The 21,475-nt window shown below is 44.1% G+C and overlaps 1 protein-coding gene across 1 annotated transcript; it reads left to right on the forward strand.

Annotated features, from left to right (window-relative positions):
* The first annotated feature begins 3,301 nt into the window (after positions 1–3,301).
* On the forward strand, positions 3,302–10,379 carry IL1B (interleukin 1 beta). The gene is made up of 7 exons (XM_012434441.3): positions 3,302–3,382; positions 3,907–3,968; positions 4,535–4,586; positions 6,547–6,748; positions 7,300–7,464; positions 8,702–8,832; positions 9,538–10,379. Exons 2-7 carry the CDS (start codon positions 3,922–3,924, stop codon positions 9,745–9,747), a joined length of 807 nt encoding a protein of 268 aa, XP_012289864.1. The 5' UTR covers positions 3,302–3,382; positions 3,907–3,921; the 3' UTR covers positions 9,748–10,379.
* The last annotated feature ends 11,096 nt before the right edge of the window (positions 10,380–21,475 follow it).

The following is a 21,475-nucleotide window of genomic DNA, read 5'->3' on the forward strand; positions in this document are numbered from 1 at the left end:
CATACATTGCATAACCTGACTGCCTGACATAAGAGGTTTCACTTCCTAAGATGGACGGAATGGTGGCAGGTTTGAGTCCAGGTTACAGGGCCAGGATGAGACATGGCAGAACTGTGGAGACTGTTACGTCAGGGGCATTGCCCCATTGCTCTAAAATTTCCCTCGAGCAAAAGCATCAGGGGCTCATGCAACCTGGATACTAGTGTTGCTTCAACCACACTGTGCTATTGGATGAGTCACTTCATCCCTCCTAGCCTTGGTTTCTTTGTCTGCTGTTCCCATTCAAATAGCTATTCAAGTCTTCATCTCTGTGGTCCCACTAGATCCCACCAGACAATCATTAAGGCTCCTTTCAGCTGGCAGCTTCTGAGGTCCTGGATGTTACAACTGGAAGATGGAAAAGTGGAAGCTCAAGGTTTCTGACCTGTATCCCAAGTCCCAGAAGCAAAATGGACTAACTCAGAGCTGATGCTCCGATCCCTTGCATATCTCCCTTCCTTTCACTGGCTTTGATCCTCCTTTGCTCAGCTTGTAATCACATCAACAGACCGAAGGCATCTCTGTGTTCTGTCAGGAGAGTCCACAGAGCCACCAGCGCTCCAGGCCCTTCTGGTTGCCACATAAAGACACTGAGGAAGCGTTTGAGGCTGCCCTGATCACGCAATGAATGCACGATTGCACCACTGCACTCCAGCCTGGGGGACAAAGCTAGACTCTGTCTAGGAGAGAGATTGAGAGAGAGAGAGACAGAGAGAGAGAGAGAAAGAGAGAGAAGAAGGGAAGGGAAGGAAGAGAAGGGAAGGAAGGGAAGGAAGGGAAGGGAAGGGGAGGAAAGGGGAAGGAAGGGGAGGGGAGGGGAGGGCAGGGCAGGGCAGGGCAGGGCACAGTGGCTCACACCTGTAATCCCAGCACTTTGGGAGACTGAGGTGGGTGGATCATGAGGTCATAAGATCGAGACCACACTGGCCAGCATGGTGAAACACCGTATCTACTAAAAATGCAAAAATTAGCCAACCTTGGTGATGCGCACCTATAATCCCAGCTACTCGGGAGGGTGATGCAGGAGAATCGCTTGAACCTGGGTGGTGGAGGTTGCAGTGAGCCAAGATTGTGCCGCTGCACTCCAGCCTGGGTGACAGAGCAAGACTTCACCTCAAAAAAAAAAAAAAAGTAAGCAGGGGGAGGGAGAGAGAGAGATAGAGAGAAAGGAAGAAAGGGAGGGAAGGAAAGAGAAAGAAGGAAAGAAAGAAAGAGAAAAGGAGAGTGAGGGGGAGGGAGAGAAAAAGAGAGAGAAAGAAAGTAAGAGAAGGAAGGAGGGAGGCCGGGCGCGGTGACTCACGCCTATAATCCCAGCACTTTGGGAGGCTGAGGCGGGTGGATCACGAGGTCAAGAGATCAAGACCATCCTGGTTAACACGGTGAAACCCCGTCTCTACTAAAAATACAAAAAATTAGCTGGGCATGGTGGCACATGCCTGTAATCGCAGCTACTCAGGAGGCTGAGGCAGGAGAATTGCCTGAACCCAGGAGGCAGAGGTTGCGGTGAGCCGAGATCGCGCCATTGCACTCCAGCCTGGATAACAAGAGCGAAACTCCATCTCAAAAAAAAAAAAAAAAAAAAAAAGAGAAGGAAGGAGGGAGGGAGAAAGAGAGAAAGAAGGAAAGAAAGAGAAAGAAAAAGAAAAAAGAGAAAGAGAAAGAAATAAAAGAAAAAAGAGAAAGAGAAAGAAAGACTGAGGAAGATGGCAGTTCCTACAACGGGGACTTGGTAGCGACGAGTTGTTAATTTGCAAAGTGGATCCTGTGAAGGCAAAACAGAGGAGTCCCCTAGGCCACCCAGACAGGGCCTCCAGCTATCTACAGGACCAGACACCAACCTTCTTGAGGGCTCAGTGTTAGGAATGGAGTATTGCTTCTCAAATTCACAGGAAACTAACACATTGAACAGCTTTTAGATTTCCTGTGGAAAATATAACTTACTAAAGATGGAGTTCTGTGTCTGCCTTCCTGATATCAAGATACTGGGAGCCAAATTAAAAATCAGAAGACTGCTTGGCAAGCAAGTCTATGAAGTGCTCTTCGTCCCACAATAGAGCCTATTTTCTTCATGCCTCAAATACTCTCACAGGGGCTCACTCCCTTGGATAATGCAGAACGAGCACAATACCTGGTACATGTTCATTTGAATAAAAATGCTGTCAAATTCCCATTCGCCCATTCAAGCAGCAAACTCTACCACCTAATGCACATGCCAGGCATTGTGCTAAACGTGGCTCAAAAATATTTCACAGCTTCCTAGAGGAACCAGAACAGGGAGCAAGGTTTCAACACAGTGTTGTAAGAAGTGTTACAGTGCAGATCTGTCAAAGAGGCAAAGGAGGGTGTTCCTAGACTCCAGGCACTGTTCATAACCTGGACTCTCATTCATTCTACAGATGGAGGGCTCCCCTGGAGTACACTGGAGCAGGTACTCTGCTGGTGTCTCGGTTAAAGAGAGACTGATAACTCTGGCATTACCAAGAGATAGAGTCTCAGATGGATATTCTTACAGAAACAGTATTCCACTTTTCAGAGTTCACCAAAAAATTCTTTTAGGCAGAGATCATCCAGCATTGATCTGGTTTATCCAAGAGACTGATTAGGGTAACAGCACCTGGTCTTGCAGGGTCGCATGAGCTTACCTCCAGGGTTGCCCCAACTCTGTCAGGAGCCTGCACCCCTGCATACTGTATGTTCCCTGCCCCATCCAAGAAAAGTCAAGTGTCTCCCCAGAGGCTCCTGCAATTAATGGAGAGCTCCTGAGGTAGAGAACAGCACCCAAGGTAGAGACCCGCACCCTCAATCCAGACACGGAGGGCTATTGCCCCTTTAATGTACCCATTTATCCATCTCTAAGTGAGAAGACGCCTAAATTTAAGTAGGAAGAAGTGAAAAAAGAAGAGTGTTTGTGTGTACAAATCTGTGTGTCATCCACTTCGTCCCAGATATCATAAATTTAAACATTCTTCTAACCTAGGAAAATCCAGTATTTTACTGTTGACATCAATTGCACAATGGTTGTCAGAAAAACCATGTGTATTTGCATGGTGATATATTGACAAAATGTGTCATAGTTTGCTACTCCTTTCCATGAACCAGAGAGTTATTTCAGCTTATCAGCTCCCTCCCCTAGGAGTTTTCACCAATCCTCTTCCCACCACCCCCCAGTCCTTTGACTTGATTGTGAAATCAGGTATTCAACAGAGAAATTACTCAGCCTCTCACTTCTGCTTTTGAAGGCCATAAAACAGTCAGGGAGAAACTAGCAGATAGCAAACCTCTTTGAGGCACAAGGCACAACAGGCTGCTCTGGGATTCTCTTCAGCCAATCTTCATTGCTCAAGTATGACTTTAACTAATTCTTCCTTACAACTAGTGAAGGGAGGTGCTAAGGGAGTCTCTCTCTCTCTCTCTCTCTCTCTCTCTCTCTCTCTCTCCCCGCCTCTTTGTCCCTCTCTCTCTCTCTCTCTTTCTCTTTCTCTCTCTCCTTCCCTCTCTTTCTCCCATCCTCTCTTCCTTGCTCTCTCCATCTCTGCCTCCCTCTCTCAGCTTTTTGCAAAAATGCCAGGTGTAATGTAATTGCTTATGACTCAGGAAAGATTCTGGGAATGAATACTGCTTATCTAGCACCTGACACCCTAAAGGTTAGTGTCGAAGTCTCTGCTCCAGCTCGCCTCACAAATACACTGCTAGTTTGGGTTTGGTTTAGCAAATGCTTTTCTCTAGACTCAAAGGACTTCTCTTTCACATATTCATTCATTCACTCAGAGATCACTTCTTTGTGTGCCTGACATGTACTGGATGCTGAGAGAAATCACACATGAACATAGCTGTCATGGGGAAGTCACTCATTTTCTTTTTACACAGGTGTCTGAAGCAGCCATGGCAGAAGTACCTGAACTCACCAGTGAAATGATGGCTTACTACAGGTCAGTGGGGACACTGAGACCAGTAACATGAGCAGGACTTCTCTTTCAAGAGTGGAGTGATATCTGTGCTTGGAGACCAGATTTTTCCCTTAAATTGCCTCTTTCCATGGCAAGCAGGGTTCCAAGTAAATCTGATTTGAAGACTACTTTCCTATTACAAGTCCCTTCAGCCTTGGGACTTGGAGGCTATCCAGATGTGTTGTTGCAAGGGCTTCCTGCAGAAGCAAATGAGGAGAAAAGATTCCAAGCCGACAATAGAAGGAATCCCTTTGCAAAGTTTGGCTTGGAAGAGAGACAGAGAGCTCAGGTTTTAGCTTACTCTGCTGAGCTAGAGGTCAGGCCTCAGGATCCAACAGGGAGCACCCAGGGTGCCCACCTCTCAGGCCCAGAATTTGCCTCCTAGACTGTTCTGTGCCTATCATCATGGAACTTGCCAGGTGTTTTCAGGCAGCTTTGAGTGACACACTGTTTGCAGTTTCTTATTAACAGTCAAGTCTTGTACACAGGGAAGGAAAATGAACCTGTTTAGAAGACATAACTGAGCCATCCCCCCGTTTTTATTACAGTGGCAATGAGGATGACTTGTTCTTTGAAGTTGATGGTCCTAAACAGATGAAGGTAAGACTATGGGTTTAGCTCCCAACCCAAGGAAGGGCTCTAACACAGGAAAAGCTCAAAGAAAAGAGTTCTGAGCCACTTTGATGCCATGGTATTTTGTTTTAGAATAACTTTCACCTCTTCCAGTGAGACACAGGCTGCACCACTTGCTGATCTGACCACCTGGTCACCATATCACCATAGTCACTCACTAACGTTGGTGATGGTGACCACACTTGGTGGCGACAGGGGAGTAGTAGTGATAATGTTTCCTGTTTTGTACTAGGAAGATAGTCAAGTCTTCAACACAAATTTGATTCTCCTTTTAGGAGACAGGTTCAGCCTTGTTCAGTCAGGTTCAATGGCTTGAATTAACTCATAAACCAAGAGATGATCTTGAGAACTAACAAATATCTACCCCTTTCGAGTAGAATAGTTTTTTGCTTCCAGGGGTGAAGCTTATAACAACAAAATGCAAATGATGTAAACAAAAAGATGAATTGAGACTTGAAAGAAAATTATTCACTTGCTGTGTGACCTTGACATGTCATTTTACCCACTTTGGATCTCATCTGAAAAATAAAGGGCATGAGCTAGATGATCTCTGAGATGCTGGCATCTTGCAACCTTCGGTTCTGAAATATTTTCAGTGGTAGCTAAGGGCATTTGGGCAGCAAATGGGCATTTTTCAGACTCATCCTTACAGAGAGCCATATTATACTCCCGCTGTCCCTTCTGTTTTATATGATGCTCAGTAGCCCTCCTACGTGGCCCAGCCATTGGCCCAGTTAGGTCAGTTGTGCAGGTTGGGAGGAAGCCACTTTTCTCTGACTTTACTTTTTTCCAGTTTGTGGCAGCCTCCCCTAGCCTCCTAATCCAGTCCTCAGTCTTGTTAAAACACATTTCTTTAAAAGTTTTAAGACTGGCATAACTGGTTGGCTCCAGCTGTGGAAGGAGCCCATTGGCTTCTCTGCCTGGCCTTCACCCCTATTGCCTTTTCCAGCAACTTGGTTCTGCTCCAGGTAGGAAAGTCTCTCGTGCTCAACTTTCTTTTGAGCATTTAGAGGTCTGTTTAACTGTCTTTCAAGCTTTTGAACCATTATCATGCCTTGAGGTAAGATCAGTTAAGCCTTAATACAGAGCCTCTCTGAATAAGAAGACTGGTAATTTTAAAATATTTCACAAACAGTAACTACTCTTACAGGATTTGCAGAATGCCATGAGACAGTGTTATGAAAAAGAAAGAAAAAAGAACTGTGTAGAAAAATTGAATACTTGTTGAGTAAGCATAAGTCAATGAAAAATGTTATGATCATCCGCATGAGAAAGCAAATCATAGTGTGACTGCATTAGGGATACAAAAAGATATAGAGAAGGTATACATGTATGGTGTAAAATAATACAAAAATGCAAATATATTTGTATTTTTCCACGTACAAAAAAGATGAACAAGGTAGAAATGGGATTTATTCTAAAAGAATAGCCTGTAAGGTGTCAGAAAGCCCACATTCTGGTCTTGGGTCTGCCTCTAACTTGCCGCTGAGCTTCAAAGAGGAATAATCTTTTTATCTTATTTTGTGAGAGGGAGTCTCACTCTGTCTCCCCGGCTGGAATGCAGTGGTACAATCTCGGCTCACTGCAACCTCCGCCTCCTGGGTTCAAGCGATTCTCCTTCCTCAGCCTCCCGAGTAGCTGGGATTATAGGTGCCTGCCACCACATCTGACTAATTTTTGTATTTTTAGTAAAGACAGGGTTTCACCATGTTGGCCAGGCTGGTTTCAAACTTCTGACCTCAAATCATCCACCCATCTCGGCCTCCCAATGTTCTAGGATTACAGGCATGAGCCAGCACGCCTGGCCCAGAGAGGGATGATCTTTAGAAGCTCAGGATTCTCTCAGGCCCCTTTCTCCTCTCTGATGTCAAAGCATGTCTCCTAGCAGGAGCACCTCACCAGGCTCCCTCCCTCACTCTCTCCACAGTACTCTTTCCAGGACCTGGACCTCTGCCCTATGGATGGCGGCATCCAGCTGCGACTCTCCCGCCAGCACTACAGCAAGGGCTTCAGGCAGGTTGTGTCGGTTGTCGTGGCCATGGAGAAGCTGAGGAAGATGCCGGTTTACTGCCCACAGACCTTCCAGGACAATGACCTCAGCAGCTTCTTTCCCTTCATCTTTGAAGAAGGTACTTAGCCATGCACAGGCAGTAGATCTCCACTTGTGTCCTCTCGGAAGCCATCAGGCTTCCAGCCAACTAAATTCCCCCAGAACCTAAGCCCTTCAAAGATAGAAAGCCCAGCAGGGAGATAAAATAAAGAAGGCTAGAAACCAAATCAATCATCTCTTTAGTGGAAACTATTCTTAAAGAAGATCTTGATGGCTACTAACATCTGCAACTCCCTCATTCTTTCTCAGGGGCCTTTCACTTACATTGTCACCATGAGGTTCGTAACCTCCCTGTGGGCTAGCGTTATGACCATCACCATTTTACCTAAGTAGCTCTGTTGCTTGTCCGTAGTAAGCAGTAATAGAGCCAAAGCTGGAACCTATGTGTAATAGTGTCAGGTCCAGTGTTCTTACCCACCCTACTCCCAGCTTCATCCCCACCAGTGTTGTCATCAGACTTTGACTGTCCATGCGCAGATGTCCTCCAAGAAACCAAATTCTGCTGCCTCACCTCAAGAGGCCTACCCTTCTGATTTTATGCCTAAATAACATATGTGCTTCACATTTCAGAACCTATCATCTTCGACACATGGGATAACGAGCCTTATGTGTGCGATGCACCTGTACGATCCCTGAACTGCACACTCCGGGATGCACAACAAAAATGTTTGGTGATGTCTGGCCCATATGAACTGAAAGCTCTCCACCTCCAGGGACAGGATCTGGAGCAACAAGGTAAATGGAGACATCCTTGTTTCCCCACCTGGCCTCCTGGCAGCTTGCTAATTCTCCATGTTTTAAACAGAGTAGAGAGTTAACTTAAGGCAAATGATCAACACAAGTGAAAAGAAACATTAAAAAATAATATACGAACTTTTGTTTGGTCCTAGAAATGACACATTTGATTGCACCGGCCAGTACATTTGTTAACAGGAGTGTGACCCTGAGAAATTAGACGGCTCAAGCACTCCCAAGACTATATCCAGCCAAGTCTCTTGGGCATAGTGCTGTGTCAATGCTTCCACAATATGGGGTCATTTGATGGACATGGCCTAACTGCCTGTGGGTTCGCTCTTCCTGTTATTGAGGCTGAAACAAGAGTGGTGAAGTGATAATATGTCCATCCCCATCCCCAGCCTTGCCCCCTTGCCCCAACATCCTTCCCACCCAATGCCAGATGATTACTTGTAGGGAAATTTTCCTACCCAGCAGGAACTTATATCTCTCTGCTATAATTGGCAAATGTTTCAAGTGCAGTGAGCCCATCATTAGCTGTGGTGATCTGCCTGGCATCGTGCCACAATAGCCAAAGCCTGTGCACAGGAGTGTGGGCAACTAAGGCTGCTGACTTTGAAGGGCAGCCTCACTCAGGGGAAAGCTATTTGCTCTCAGCCAGGCCAAGAAAATCCTGTTTCTTTAGAAATGGGTAAAGAGTGGCCCCGGGGCCTCCAATGGACACTGCTGTGACTGAGGAAGATCAAAATGAATGTGTCTCTTTGGAGCCAACTTCCCAGCTCAGCCTCTCTTCTCCCAGTTTCTTCCCATGGGCTACACTCTGTTCCTGAAACAGCTTTGGTCCCTGATTTCTGGCAGAAGTATGGATTTACCTCTTTCCTTGTCTTCCACATTGATCAAATTATTCTGCTCTTCTGGATGGGCACATTGCCATCCAGTGGCACAATGGCTTCCTTCCTTCCTTTACCATTTAAAATGTAGACCCTCCTTCATTCTCCACTGTTACCCTCTGAAGCTCAGAGAAACCCTCAGGCCTTTTGGGGGAAACCCTAAATCAACCAAATGACCCTGCTGCTGTCTGTGAGAAGTCAAGTTATCCTGTCTCTTAGGCCAAGGAACCTCACTGTGTGTTCCCACAGGGGCTACCAAATTGCATGTATCCTACTCATGGGGCCCAGGGGTTGGGCTGACCTTGCACTGCTGTGTCCCTAACCACAAGACCCCCTTCTTTCTTCAGTGGTGTTCTCCATGTCCTTTGTGCAAGGAGAAGAAAGTAATGACAAAATACCTGTGGCCTTGGGCCTCAAAGAAAAGAATCTGTACCTGTCCTGTGTGCTGAAAGATAAGAAGCCCACTCTACAGCTGGAGGTAAGTGATGCTATGGAATGAAACCCTTCTCAGTCTCCAGCTATCACATATTCCCAGACAACCACCTTCTCCCTGCCCCCACCCCTAGGAAAAGCTGAGAACAGGCCTACTTGACAATGTTGAATTAACATAAATAAATTTAACATAATTTATAAATGCATGCAACCTTCAATCCTGCTGCAGAAAATTAAATCATTTTGCTGGTGTTATTATGTCCTACCATAGTTATGACTCTGTAGATTATATATTGTTAGGGCTGCTCTCATTTGGTAGACACTTTGGAAAAAGAATGACCCAAAGGATCACATAATCACGTCCACTCCACTCCCCAAATCACCCCTACTATCAGCTTCAGCTTTCCCAGCAAAAGTTTCATTTCCAAGTTGATGTCATTCTAGGACCATAAGGAAAACTACAGTAAAAAGTCCCTGGAAACTAGGTACCTCAAGAAGCTCTAGCTTTAAAAAAAAAAAAAAAAAATTCTCACCTACATTATGCTCCTCAACATTTGGCGCTAAGTTTTAGAAAAGAAGAAGGGCTCTTTCAGTAAACATACAGAAAGTTGGGGGCCCAATTATAACTCAGGAGTCTGGCTCCTGATCCTGTGACCAGCTCATCAATTTCCTCTCCAGCCAACCCAAAGAACATCTTTCCCACAGCATCTTTGTCCCTTTCCTCACAAAAATTCTTTCTCTTTTGCTGCAGAGTGTAGACCCCAAAAATTACCCAAAGAAAAAGATGGAAAAGCGATTTGTCTTCAACAAGACAGAAATCAATAACAAGCTGGAATTTGAGTCTGCCCAGTTCCCCAACTGGTACATCAGCACCTCTCAAGCAGAAAACATGCCTGTCTTCCTGGGAGGGACCAAAGGCGGCCAGGATATAACTGACTTCACCATGCAATTTGTGTCCTAAAGAGAGCTGTATCCAGCAGGTCCTGTGCTGAATGTAAACTCAACCCCTAGGGCTGGAAGAAAGGGAACAGAAAGGTTTTAAATGTGGCTATAGCCTGGACATTCCTGTTGTCTACACCAATACCCCAGTGCCTGTCTTAGGGTAGTGCTAAGAGGATCTCCTGTCCACTAGCCAGGACAGTCAGCTCTCTCCTTTCAGGGCCAATCCTCAGCCCATTTGTTGAGCCAGGCCTCTCCCACCTCTCCTACTTACGTAAATCCCTCCTGACAGAAACCACAGCCACGTTTGGTTCTAAGAAACCCTCTGTCCTTCACTCCCACCTTCTGATGAGCAACTGCTTCTCTATTTATTTATTTATTTGTTTGTGTTATTGATGGGTATATTTAATTTATTCAAGGGGTCAAAAAAGTAGCAGTGTCTGTAAAAGAGCCCAATTTTTAATAGCTATGGAATCAATTCAGTTTGGACTGGTGTGCTCTCTTAAAATCAAGTCCTTTCACTAAGACTGAAAATGTATAAGCTCAAATTATTTAAATGGGAATAATTATAAATGAGCAAGTATGATCACACTGTTCGATGGTTCTGAAATAAACTTCACTGAAAAAACAAAAAAAAAAAAGGTCTTTCCTGATCATTGACTTGTCTTGGATTTGACACTGAATAGTAAAAATAAACAGGGCTGTGAGAGTTCTTGGGGGACTAGAAGCCCACTCCTCATGGCTGAGTGCTGCAAAGTACCGAGAAACATCTTTAGCCACCAAAGACTATCCTCCTTACCCATCCCCTTTATTTCTGTTGTTCAACAAAAGGATATTCAGTGCACATCTGGAACAGGACCAGCTGAAGCCCTGCAGCTAGTTGGGACTGGCAGTTAACAGCTGCCAGTGATTTCTCTATCAATGCAGCAAACATCTGTTGAGCAAGTGCTATGTACTAGAAGCTGGGAGTATATAGACAAGAAAGGTAAGAAGTTCCTCCTCAGACAGGAGAGGCAGGTAGGTAAAAGCAGTAACAAGGCAATGTGCCAAGTAGAGTAAGATAAAATACAAAAGGAGTATCCAGGAAGGAGTGAGGAGAGTGACATACGAATCAAGCCTAAAGGGAGAAGCAGAAAATTTCCCCACATGGGCCAGGTGTGGTGGCTTACACCTTTAATCCCAGCACTTTGGGTGGCAGAGGCAGGAAGATAGCTTGAGCCCAGCAGCTCAAGACCAGCCTGGGAAACACAGTGAGACCTCCATCTCTACAAAAAAATAAAATAATCAACCAAGCATGCTGGCATGCACCTGTAGTCCTAGCTAATTGGGAAGCTGGGACGGGAGGGTCTCTTGAGCCCAGGAGGTCAAGACTGCAGTGAGCTATGATCACACCGTTGCACTCCAGCCTGGGTGATAGAGTGAGACCCTATCTCTAAAAAAAGTTCCCAGATAGAAAAGAAAAGGCCCTGAGGTAGAGGAACCAGCAAGAACAAGGGCATGGGGGTATAAAAATGATTGATGCAAAAAGTACACTGTCAGGATTGCAGCAGTCACCAGAAGAAAAGTCAAAGCACAAAACAAGCCAAGAGAAAGTATTTGTAACTCACATTCCAGGTAAAGGGATAATTTGTTTCACATGTAAAGAACTGCCTCAAAACATTAGGAAAAAAAAAAAAAATCCAGCAAAACAAGAGGCAAGGGATATTGGCAGTCTGTTCACAGAAAAGAAAATACTATTTGATATTGGTCAGAGTAAAACAATGTTCAACATTACTGGTAATAAGAAAGGCAAATTAAAAGCACTTTGAGATCCTAATATTTTCCCATCATATTGACAAAAATCAAAAGTTTAACAACAGAACCTGTTGGTCAAACTGTGGGGAAATCTTCACTGTTAAATATTACATGTGGGACTATAAATTGATATGACCCTTATAGAACAGAACTTGCTAACTATGAAAATCACAAGTGCACTTGCCCTTTGGTCCAGCAAATTCACTCCTGGAGATTGATCCTACAGATGGACATAACACATGTGAAATGAAAAATGACCAAATTATTCATTGCACATCATTTGTAATGAGAAAAAAATGGAAGTAACTCAAGTGTCTATCAACAAGAGACTGGCTAAATGAACTACAGGACATAGAATACTATGCAGCTATAGAAAAGGATGAGAAAGCACCCTGGTATGGTTTGGATCTGTGTCCCAGCCCAAATCTCATGTCGAACTATAATTCCCGATGTTGGAGATGGGGTCTGGTGTGGGGTGATTGGATCATGGGAGTGGAGTTCTTTGGTGCTGTTCTTGTGATAGAGTTCTCACAAGATCTGGTTGTTTAAAAGTGTGTGGCTTCCTATCTCTCTGTCTCTCTCTCTCTCTCTCTCTCTCTTTCTCTTTTTCTCTCTCTCTTTCTCGTTCTCATTCTCTTGCTCTCGCTCTTTCTCTCTCTCTCTCTGTCTCAGTCCTGCTCCTGCCACATAAGACACCTGCTCCCACTTTGCCTTCTGCATGAGTAAAAGTTCCCTGAGGCCTCCTCAAAAGCAGATGCTGCCATGCTTCCTGTGGAACAGTCTGTGAAATTGTGAGCCAATTAAACCACTTTTCTATAAAGAAAAGTTATAAAACTTACCCAGTCTCAGGTATTTCCTTATAGCAATACACGCTCTCTGCACAAATATGAAATCCTCTCCAAGACATGCTGATAGCTGAAAAAGAACAAGATGATATGCTAACTCTGAAGTAACAAAAGATAGGGGAAGAAGAGCAATACATTCCACTGTGCTTGCATTTGATTATTTTAATTCTGGAAGATAGATAAGAAATGAACAAAGTAGTTGTCGGAGGCTGAGAAATAAGATATATAGGGACAGATGCAGGTGCAAGACACTTTTATGAACACATTTTATACAGTTTGGGGTTTTTTTAGTTTACTATTTATTTATTTATTTATTTTATTTTGAGACAAGGTCTTGCTCTGTTACCCAGGCTCAAGCAATCCTCCCACCTCAGCCTCCTGAATAAGTGGGACTACAAGCATACCGCACTATATTAGTCCATTCTCACACTGCTATAAAGAATGACCTGAGACTGGGTAATTTATGAATAAAAGAGGTTTAGCTGACTCACAGCTCTGCAGGCTGTACAGAAAGCATGGCTGGGAGGCTTCAGGAGACTTACAATTGTGGCGGAAGGCAAAGGGGAAACAAGCACGTCTTACCACACCAGAGCAGGAGAGAGTGAAGAGGGAGGTGCCACACTTTCAAACAACCACATCTTGTGAGAACTCACTCATTATCATGAGAACAGCAAGGAAGAAACCACCCCCATGATCCAATCACCTTCCTCCAGGACCCTCCCTCAACATTGAGGATTAAAATTCAACATGAAGTTTGAGTTGGGTCACAGAGCCAAACCATATCAGCCACCATTCCCAGCTAATTTTCTTAATTTTTTTTGTAGATACAGGGTCTCACTGTGTTGCCCAGGCTGGTCTTGAACTCCTGGAATCTAATGATCTTCCTGCCTCGGCCTTCCAAATTGCAGGATTAGAGGCATGAGCAACCATGCCTGACCTACAGTTTGATTTTTGAATCATGTAAATGTATTATACAGAAATAAAATAATAATTTTTAAAGATTTTATCAAAAAATACATATCTGACTTCTTGTGGAAAGACAACTGTTGAGCTGAGGGAGCTGCCAGTCCTTGGCAGCTAACTCAATACTCTCCTTCTCTGAAGTTCTCCAAGCTGGGGCAGAGGCTGGCAGAGCCCCTCTCCTAGCTCTGCTTCATAACTGCAGTGCAAAGGATGACACGGCTGTTGGAGCAGACACCCAAGTGGCAACCATTCTGTAAGATGGAACATAGATGGTGGCAGGAAAGCAGGTGGTCTGGGAAGAAAGCAGAGGAGCCTGTGAGCTCGAGCTCTCATTCAGCCCCTTATCCTTGACTGAGTGATACAATTCTACAAGCCCCCTCAGATCCAAAACGGAAGACATGCCAGAAAGAATGAAACTGTGAAGGCATCTCACCTTGTGAGGAAGCCAGATTCCAAATCATCTCTGTATGGGTAAGTGGGTACAGTCATTTTGGAGAGAAAATTGTCTAGTTTTTTGGGTTTTTTAAGTATGTTCTTTGGCTCAGCAGTTCCACTATTTGGCATCTTCCCTAAAGAAATTTATGGACATCCACTGATGTGTTGTTTATAAATACTTAACAAAATCTACTAGAAACAATCTACTACGTAGCTGTTGGTAGAGGCAAGGTTAAATAAACCATGGTAAGTCAAAAAAAAAAAAAAAAAAGAAGAAGATGGTACTGAAATGGGACGATATCCAAGCAAATCATTGAGAGAAAAAGGCAAATTATGGAACAAGAATGAAGTGATAACATTTATGTAAAACAAAACACTGCACTTCTGCAATGCATAACCATGTGCTTCTAATGGTATATAGAGGCACAGAGTTCTGGAAGGGTATTGACGAGACTGAAAATAGTGGTTACTTGGAGTGTGATAGAGTGGAGGAGCGAGTCATCAAGAGGAACTTTAGCTTTATTTACGACATTTGAATTTTTACCAAAAAAAAAAAAAATTTTTTTTTGGTAAATGTGTTTAACAAATTTTGTATTATTAGATTTTCGTTCTTGTTTTTTCTTTTTTTTTTTTCACTTGAGGTGTTCTTCCCTTACCAGCTGAATGCTCCTAGGGGGTCATTTACCAGTTAAATTCTGCCATTTTGCCTCTTTTTTTTTTTTTTTTTAAAGAGAAAGAGAGAGAGAGAATAGGAAGGAGGAAAAAGGAAGAGAAAGAGAGAGAGAGAATGGGGAGGAGGGAGAAGGAAAAGAAAGAGGGAGAGAGAATGGGAGTATTGCTTTCTTGCCCAGGCTAGAATGCAATTTAGTAATGGGTATTGAAAACCTCTTTTATACTGATAATTATACTTAATGATGTAGTCAGGAAGGAATAAGGGAAGAAGATAACAAACAAACAGCCAACCAATATTTAATTTAAACCTATGAAATGCTATGCGATTACTGAGGAGTGATTTACTTCCAATTATATAGTCACCTTTGGAATAGGTGTGAGGTGGTAATGTATGTTTTGTGTATTTAAAGTGGAGAGTTCTATAAATGTTTATTAAGTTTACTTGTTCCGGGTCTGAGTTCAAGTTCTGAATATCCTTGTTAATTTTCTATCTCGTTGATCTGTAGAATCGTTAGCTCTTCTTGTTGCATTGATCCTTTTGCCATTATGTAATGTCATTCCTCGCCTCTTTTGATCTTTGTTGCTTTAAAGTCTACTTTATCAGAGGCGAGAATTGCATCTCCTGCTTTTTGTTTATTAGTTTATTTTTACTCTGTTTGATTGGTAAATCTTCCTCCTTCTCTCTGAGTCTTTGTGTATTGTTGCATGTAAGATGGGCCCGGATGCAGCATACCGATGGGTTTTGGCTTTTTATCCAATTAAAATATATATAAGTTTAATACCGGCGTTTGATGCTAGCTGGCTGTTTTGCCCATTAGTTGATGTAAATTTTTTATTGTGTTAAAGTTCTTTGCTTTTTGATATATTTTTGGAAAGGCTGATATTGGTTGTTCCTTTATATGTATAGTGCTTCTTTCAGAAGCTCTTGTAAAGCAGGCCTGGTGGTGGTGAACTCTCTAAGTACTTGTTTGTTCGCAAAAGATTTAATTTTTCCTTCGCTCATAAAGCTTAGTTTGGCTGGATAGGAAATTCTGGGTTGAAAGTTCTTTTCTTTAAGGATGTTAAATATTGGTCCCCACTCTTTTCTGGCTTGTAGGGTTTCTGCTGAGAGATCTGCTGTAAGTCTGATAGGTTTCCCTTTATGGGTAACCTGACCTTTCTCTCTGGCTGCCCTTAGTATTTTCTCCTTCATTTCAACCCTAATAAATCTGGCAATTATGTGCCTTGGGGTTGGTCTTCTTGAAGAATATCTTTGTGGTGTTCTCTGTATTACCTGGAGTTGAATATTACCCTGCCTTGCCAGGTTGGGAAAATTTTCCTGAATGATATCCTGAAGAGTATTTTCCAACTTGGATTCATTCTCTTCATCACATTCAGGTACACCTATCAAACGTAAATTAGGTCTTTTCACATAGTCCCATATTTCCTGGAGACTTTGCTCATTCCTTTTCATCCTTTTTTCTGCATTCTTGTCTTCTCGTTTCATTTCACTGAGCTGGTCCTCGACTTCTGATGTCCTTCCTTCTGCTTGATCAATTCGACTGTTTAAACTTGTGCATGCTTCGCGAAGTTCTCGTGTTGTGTTTTTCAGCTCCATCAATTCACTTATATTCTTCTCTAAATTGTCCATTCTCGTTAACATTTCGTCAAACCTTTTTTCAAGGTTCTTAGTTTCTTTACATTGGGTTAGAACAAGTTCTTTTAATTCTCAGAAGTTTCTTATCACCCACGTTTTGAAACCTGCTTCTGTTATTGGAACACACGTGTAATCTATTAAGCCTTGTTCCGTTACTGATGAGGAATTGCAATCCCCTGTAGAGGGAGAGGCATTCTGATTTTGAGTATTCTCTACCTTTTTACGCTGGTTTCTTCCCTTCATTATATATTTGTCCGTCTGTCGTCTTTATAATTACCGACTTTCTAACTGGGTCTCTGACGTCCAACTTGTTGATTCCCTGCGCCGAAATCTGAGCAATCCACTGAGCCGGCCAAAACAGCGGCGTTAAGATTGATGGTGCTTTTCTGCCCGGGAATCTCCGGACTCTGCACCAAGAACTGGCGTGCTAAGGCACCAGCAAAACCGCCACGCCGGCCACAAGAGTCGCCCTGGCGACCCGTGGAGCTCCTCCACTGGGAATCTCCTGGTCTGTGAGCAACTAATATTCGTCTGAAAGTGTGGCATCCTCTCGTTCTTTGCGCTTTCACTGGGAGGTACGTGCCCGAGCTGCTAATCATCAGCCATCTTTTCTTGTTTTTTCTAATATTTTGATGGATCTCTTTATATGTTAGGCAAATATGTTTGTGAATGACTCACATCATTTTTTTAATCCCCTGCATTACAATGTTCAAAAGCCTTGGGTTCCAATTTCTAGATCTGAGCCAAAGATTAAAATTGCCCCTCCAGACCAGAATCGACCTTTCTATTACAGGTTTAGAGCCAAGCTCTCTCCCCAGGTAACAAACAACTCCTTGTTTCTCTGCACTATGTGTCCTTGGCCTGGAAGAGAGAAATGGTCCACCACTAAATGGAAAGGGTCCAATAACTTGAGTGGGGAAAGTCAATAATCCTCCCCATACCCAACCCAGTACACAAACGCAACTGGAAGAAGCCAGTCTTTCTGAAGGGCTGTGAAGTCAACTTGTCTGCACCTGCAGCACGTTACACACCACACCTCCACAGCTTCTACCAGCTTTCAAGGAGAGCCTGTGTACCTGGAGAGGAGAAGGCAGTGCTTCTGAACTCAACTTGATGTCTTAGATTCTGCAATAGGTACTCTGTAGGGACAGGCTGTGGCGTATCCTACAGGCTTGGCCTGGAGTCAGCAAGTATCTGGGCTGGAACAAGATGAAAGATACAAAAGTGGGGGAAAGTACTCATCGTCTGGAAGACAGACAGGGGATAGTTGGCTGCCACAACATCCTGGTTAGAGGTAGAGGGGTAAGTCAGCGTGTCTTCTGCACAGACCTCTTCCCTGCCTCATTCTTCATTCCCCATACAGCCTTCATGAGTAATTCACAAACATCTGATTCAACTAGAAGCTGGGGTGAGGATGACCTAGATGACTGGTGTGTTGCCTGCCCAAGGGTGTGGGCCCATAGTCAGAGCCTCCTCCCAACTTTTAGCACATCTCGCCCACATCCTGGGTCCTTAATTAGCAGTGTGGAAGCAAGCCAACTGATAAGATTTTATCTCTAGGAAGTCCAGAAGCGCTACATTTCTCATTAGTATAAGCATAATTATTTGCTTACATAAATAATCATGAAAATTCAATTCCCTCTCAGAAAGCAGGTCATAAAACCATGAAATGCAGCATGTGGGCCAGAATCACAGGGAAAGGTAGGGCTTGGAGGGGAAAGGATGGCAGAGAGGAAGAAAGCAGGGTACCAGGGGCCCTGGGCTGCTGTCCAAGTCAGAGGCTCACTGTCTCTGAGAACATTTCACTTTCTGGTAAATGAGGCAGCTGGAGATAGAGGGTTGGATGAGTGCCAAGAGTTAGCTAAGGTCAGGGCTGTACCTGCAGTCCAGGCTGGAGTAGAAAACCTGGATCCATCTTACCTCTGACCTCATTTCCTCCTCTGTAATAATGTGCAGGTGGGGGCAAGTTCTGGTCATCAGCTCTAGCATTCCATGGTTCATTTCCTCATCAGTGATGGAAAATCACCAAGCAAGAAAACTGGATAGAGAATAACTTGAGTGCGATTGGAGGTGCTATTTCAGATGAGGAGGCCAGGGAAGCCCCCCTGAAAAGGTGGCTTGAGCAGGTGCCTGAATGTAGAGAAGGTGCCAATCATGCAAAGATCTGGGGTACAGCATGCCAAGCAGAGGAAACACAAGTGTAAGGCCCCAAGGTTGGACATGGGCTTAGCACAAATGTGGCATGGCAAGAAGGCCAGTGTGGCTGGAGCAGCATGAGCAATGGGTGGAGGGGCTGAGAGGAGAGCAGAGGGGCAGGGAAGAGCCAGGACCAAGTAGGAGATGTGTGAATTTGGTGTGTGATGCAAAGCCTTTGGATGTTCTCAAACACAAAGGAGATGATCTAATAATGGTTTTAAAATGCCTCTCTTGCTGTTGTGTGGAAAATTGACCCTGAAGGAAGGAGGACTTGAAATGTCAAAATGGAAGCAGATCAATCAGGACGCCAGGGCAATGGACTGTGCAGAAGAGACTGATGTCTTAGACTCAGGCAATAGGAGACAAGGCAGTGAGGAATATATTATTGGCATAAAGGCATCAGAACTCAACCAGGCGCGGTGGCTCAAGCCTGTAATCCCAGCACTTTGGGAGGCCGAGGTGGGCAGATCACGAGGTCAAGAGATCGAGACCATCCTGGCCAACATGGTGAAACCCCGTCTCTACTAAAAAATACAAAAAACAATTAGCTGGGCGTGGTGGTGTGTGCCTGTGGTCCCAGCTTCCCGGGAGGCTGAGGCAGGAGAATTGCTTGAACCTGGGAGGCGGAGGTTGCAGTGAGCCGAGATCGCACCACTGCGCTCCAGCTTGGTGCCTGGCAACAGAGCAAGACTCTGTCTCAAAAAAGAAAAAAAAAGTGGCTCACACCTGTAATCCCAGCACTTTGGGAGGCAGAGGCGGGTGGATCACGAGGTCAAGAGATCGAGACCATCCTGGTCAACATGGTGAAACCCCGTCTCTACTAAAAATACAAAAAAAATTAGCTGGGCATGGTGGCACGTGCCTGTAATCCCAGCTACTCAGGAGGCTGAGGCAGGAGAATTGCCTGAACCCAGGAGGCGGAGGTTGCGGTGAGCCGAGATCGTGCCATTGCACTCGAGCCTGGGTAACAAGAGCAAAAATCTGTCTCAAAAAAAAAAAAGCATCAGAACTAGCTGATGGTATCAATGTGGGAGATGAGAGAAAGAAAGAAATCAAGGGGCATTCATAGGTTTAAGGGCTGAGTAACTTGGGAAATGGGGATATTTAACAGAAATGGAGAAATCTGGGGAAGGGGCAAGTATTGTGTGGGCAGGGGTCAAAAGTTCTGTATTTTTGGCTAAGTTAATTATTTGAGATACCTATTAGATATCCACATGAATATGTCAAATCGACAATTGAATACAAAATCCAAATCTTAGCCCAGATAGGTCTCACACCTGTAATCCCAGCAGTTTGGGAGGCTAAGGCAAGAGGATTACTTGAGGCCAGGAGTTTGAGATCAGCCTGGGCAACAGAGCAAGACCCTGTCTCTACAAAAAAAAAAAAAAAAAAAGTCAGCCAGGCATGATGGCACATGCCTACAGTTCCAGCTACTCAGGAAGCTGAAGCATTCATTCCCCATACAGCTCATGGATCACTTGAGTCCATGGTTCAAGGCTGCACTAAGCTATTCACACCACTCTCTGCTACACTCCAGCCTGGGTTATAAAGAGAGACCTCATCTGTTTAAAAAAAAAAAAGTTTAATTAAAAGCAAATCCAAATATTACCTGAGATACATATTCAGGAGTAACTGTCATGTAGAAGGCATATAATGTCATGGGTCACATGAAACCACCTAATGAATGTCACTAGAAAAGATAGAATTGCTAAAAACTGAGCAATGGGCACACCAGCACAGTGAGGTTGGAAGGAAGAAATCTAGCTAACAAAGGAGACAAAAGCAGAGTAGCCAGTGAGACAACAGAAACATCCGGAGAGAGGAGAGAGCAGGAAAAGGTGGGTGAAGGAGAATGTAGTCCACCAGGCCCAACAATGCTGAGTAGCTGAGTAAGTGAGGACATGCCCATTGTATTTGGCAAGAAAGAGGATGTCAGTGGACCTAAAACAAAAGTGATGAAGAGCGTGAGGACAGAAGTCTGACTGGAGTGAACTAAGGAGAGAATGAAAGGCAGAGTCATGGAGGTAGGGAACACTGAGACTCCTTGAGTAGTTTTGCTGTAAAATAAAAGTGGGTACAGAGAGCGGGAGGGGGACAGAGAAATGCAGGGTAGCTGGAGGGAGCCATGAAATCAAAAGAGGGTTTTTATGTTTAAGATGGTAGTTGTCATACAGCACATGAGTAAGTTCATATGAATCACGACATAGGTAAGAAAGATCAATAATGCAGGGGCCAAATCCATGCAGAGTCCCCAGAGGAGGTGATGAAAGGAGGTGATGAACATCATTTAGATGCAAGTAGGTTAGCAATCCCTGGGGTAGAAATAGGAGTCAACTCCTTTCTGATTGGTCCTGTTTTCTGAATGAGATAGCACATCAAGTGCACTCAGCCATGTTAGCTGTTGAGGTCTTTGTGGCTGTCAAGCCTGTACAGACTTGGCTCTCCTCTCCAGCTCTTCCTCTCAGACTAAGCTGAGCTGCACTGGCCACTGTCACATCCTCTTGAGGCCATGCTCTGCCACACTCCACACATTGCTGTGGTTTGCATACAACCCCTAGAAGGTCCTACCGGCTTCTCCTAGAAGAGTCTGGGCATCTCTCCCTTACTCATTATCACATGGCACTGTGAGCAGTGGCCACATACTTAGGCTGGCGGGACGGGCCATCACAGGCAGTAAATGCATAAGATACTCAGATTTTAAAGCACCTGTTAATCAGTAGAATGAATTTAGAATTGTAGTCATTAATACACATTAAAAAAAAAAAAAGTCACTAAAGAAATTAGTTGAGTAGGATAAAGTAGGATAAAGCAATAAAAGATATCAACTACAAACCAGATAGAAGATGCAAAATTGTACCTACGTAAATTAGGTGGAAAAAGTTGAAAGCAGATAAGATAAAATGGGTAAGCATGACATTTAAAAGGTATTCATGGGACTTGGTTATGAAACCAATTCACAACTAAAAAGTCTTAGGGCCTCTTGCTGACTTAGGAGCCTGATCCCAACTCTGAGAATGACTCAGTGTGTTACCCTGTGGTGAGTATAGACCAATGACCCTGTCTCAGATTCACTAGCCAACAGCCCAAATCAAGTACCTGAAACTTTGACTCAGAAACCTCAGTGTTAGAATCTTTGACCTGGGAATCACCTGTAGTGGTGAATCTGCAATTTGCAACCCTTAGTTCAGTAGCTTTACAACACCAGGGAG

The sequence above is a fragment of the Aotus nancymaae genome, unplaced genomic scaffold, assembly GCF_030222135.1.
Source record: "Aotus nancymaae isolate 86718 unplaced genomic scaffold, 86718_ANA_hifiasm-v0.15.2.pri h1tg000017l, whole genome shotgun sequence".
Classification (NCBI taxonomy): domain Eukaryota; kingdom Metazoa; phylum Chordata; class Mammalia; order Primates; family Aotidae; genus Aotus; species Aotus nancymaae.

What these genes read in the sequence shown, in the direction of transcription:
- IL1B (XM_012434441.3), top strand. Translation starts at nt 3,922, where the DNA reads ATGGCAGAAGTACCTGAACTCACCAGTGAAATGATGGCTTACTACAG. An exon ending in ATGGTCCTAAACAGATGAAG is followed by an intron (nt 4,587 to 6,546) that starts GTAAGACTATGG and finishes CTCTCTCCACAG; the next exon opens with TACTCTTTCCAGGACCTGGA. An exon ending in AGCCCACTCTACAGCTGGAG is followed by an intron (nt 8,833 to 9,537) that starts GTAAGTGATGCT and finishes CTTTTGCTGCAG; the next exon opens with AGTGTAGACCCCAAAAATTA.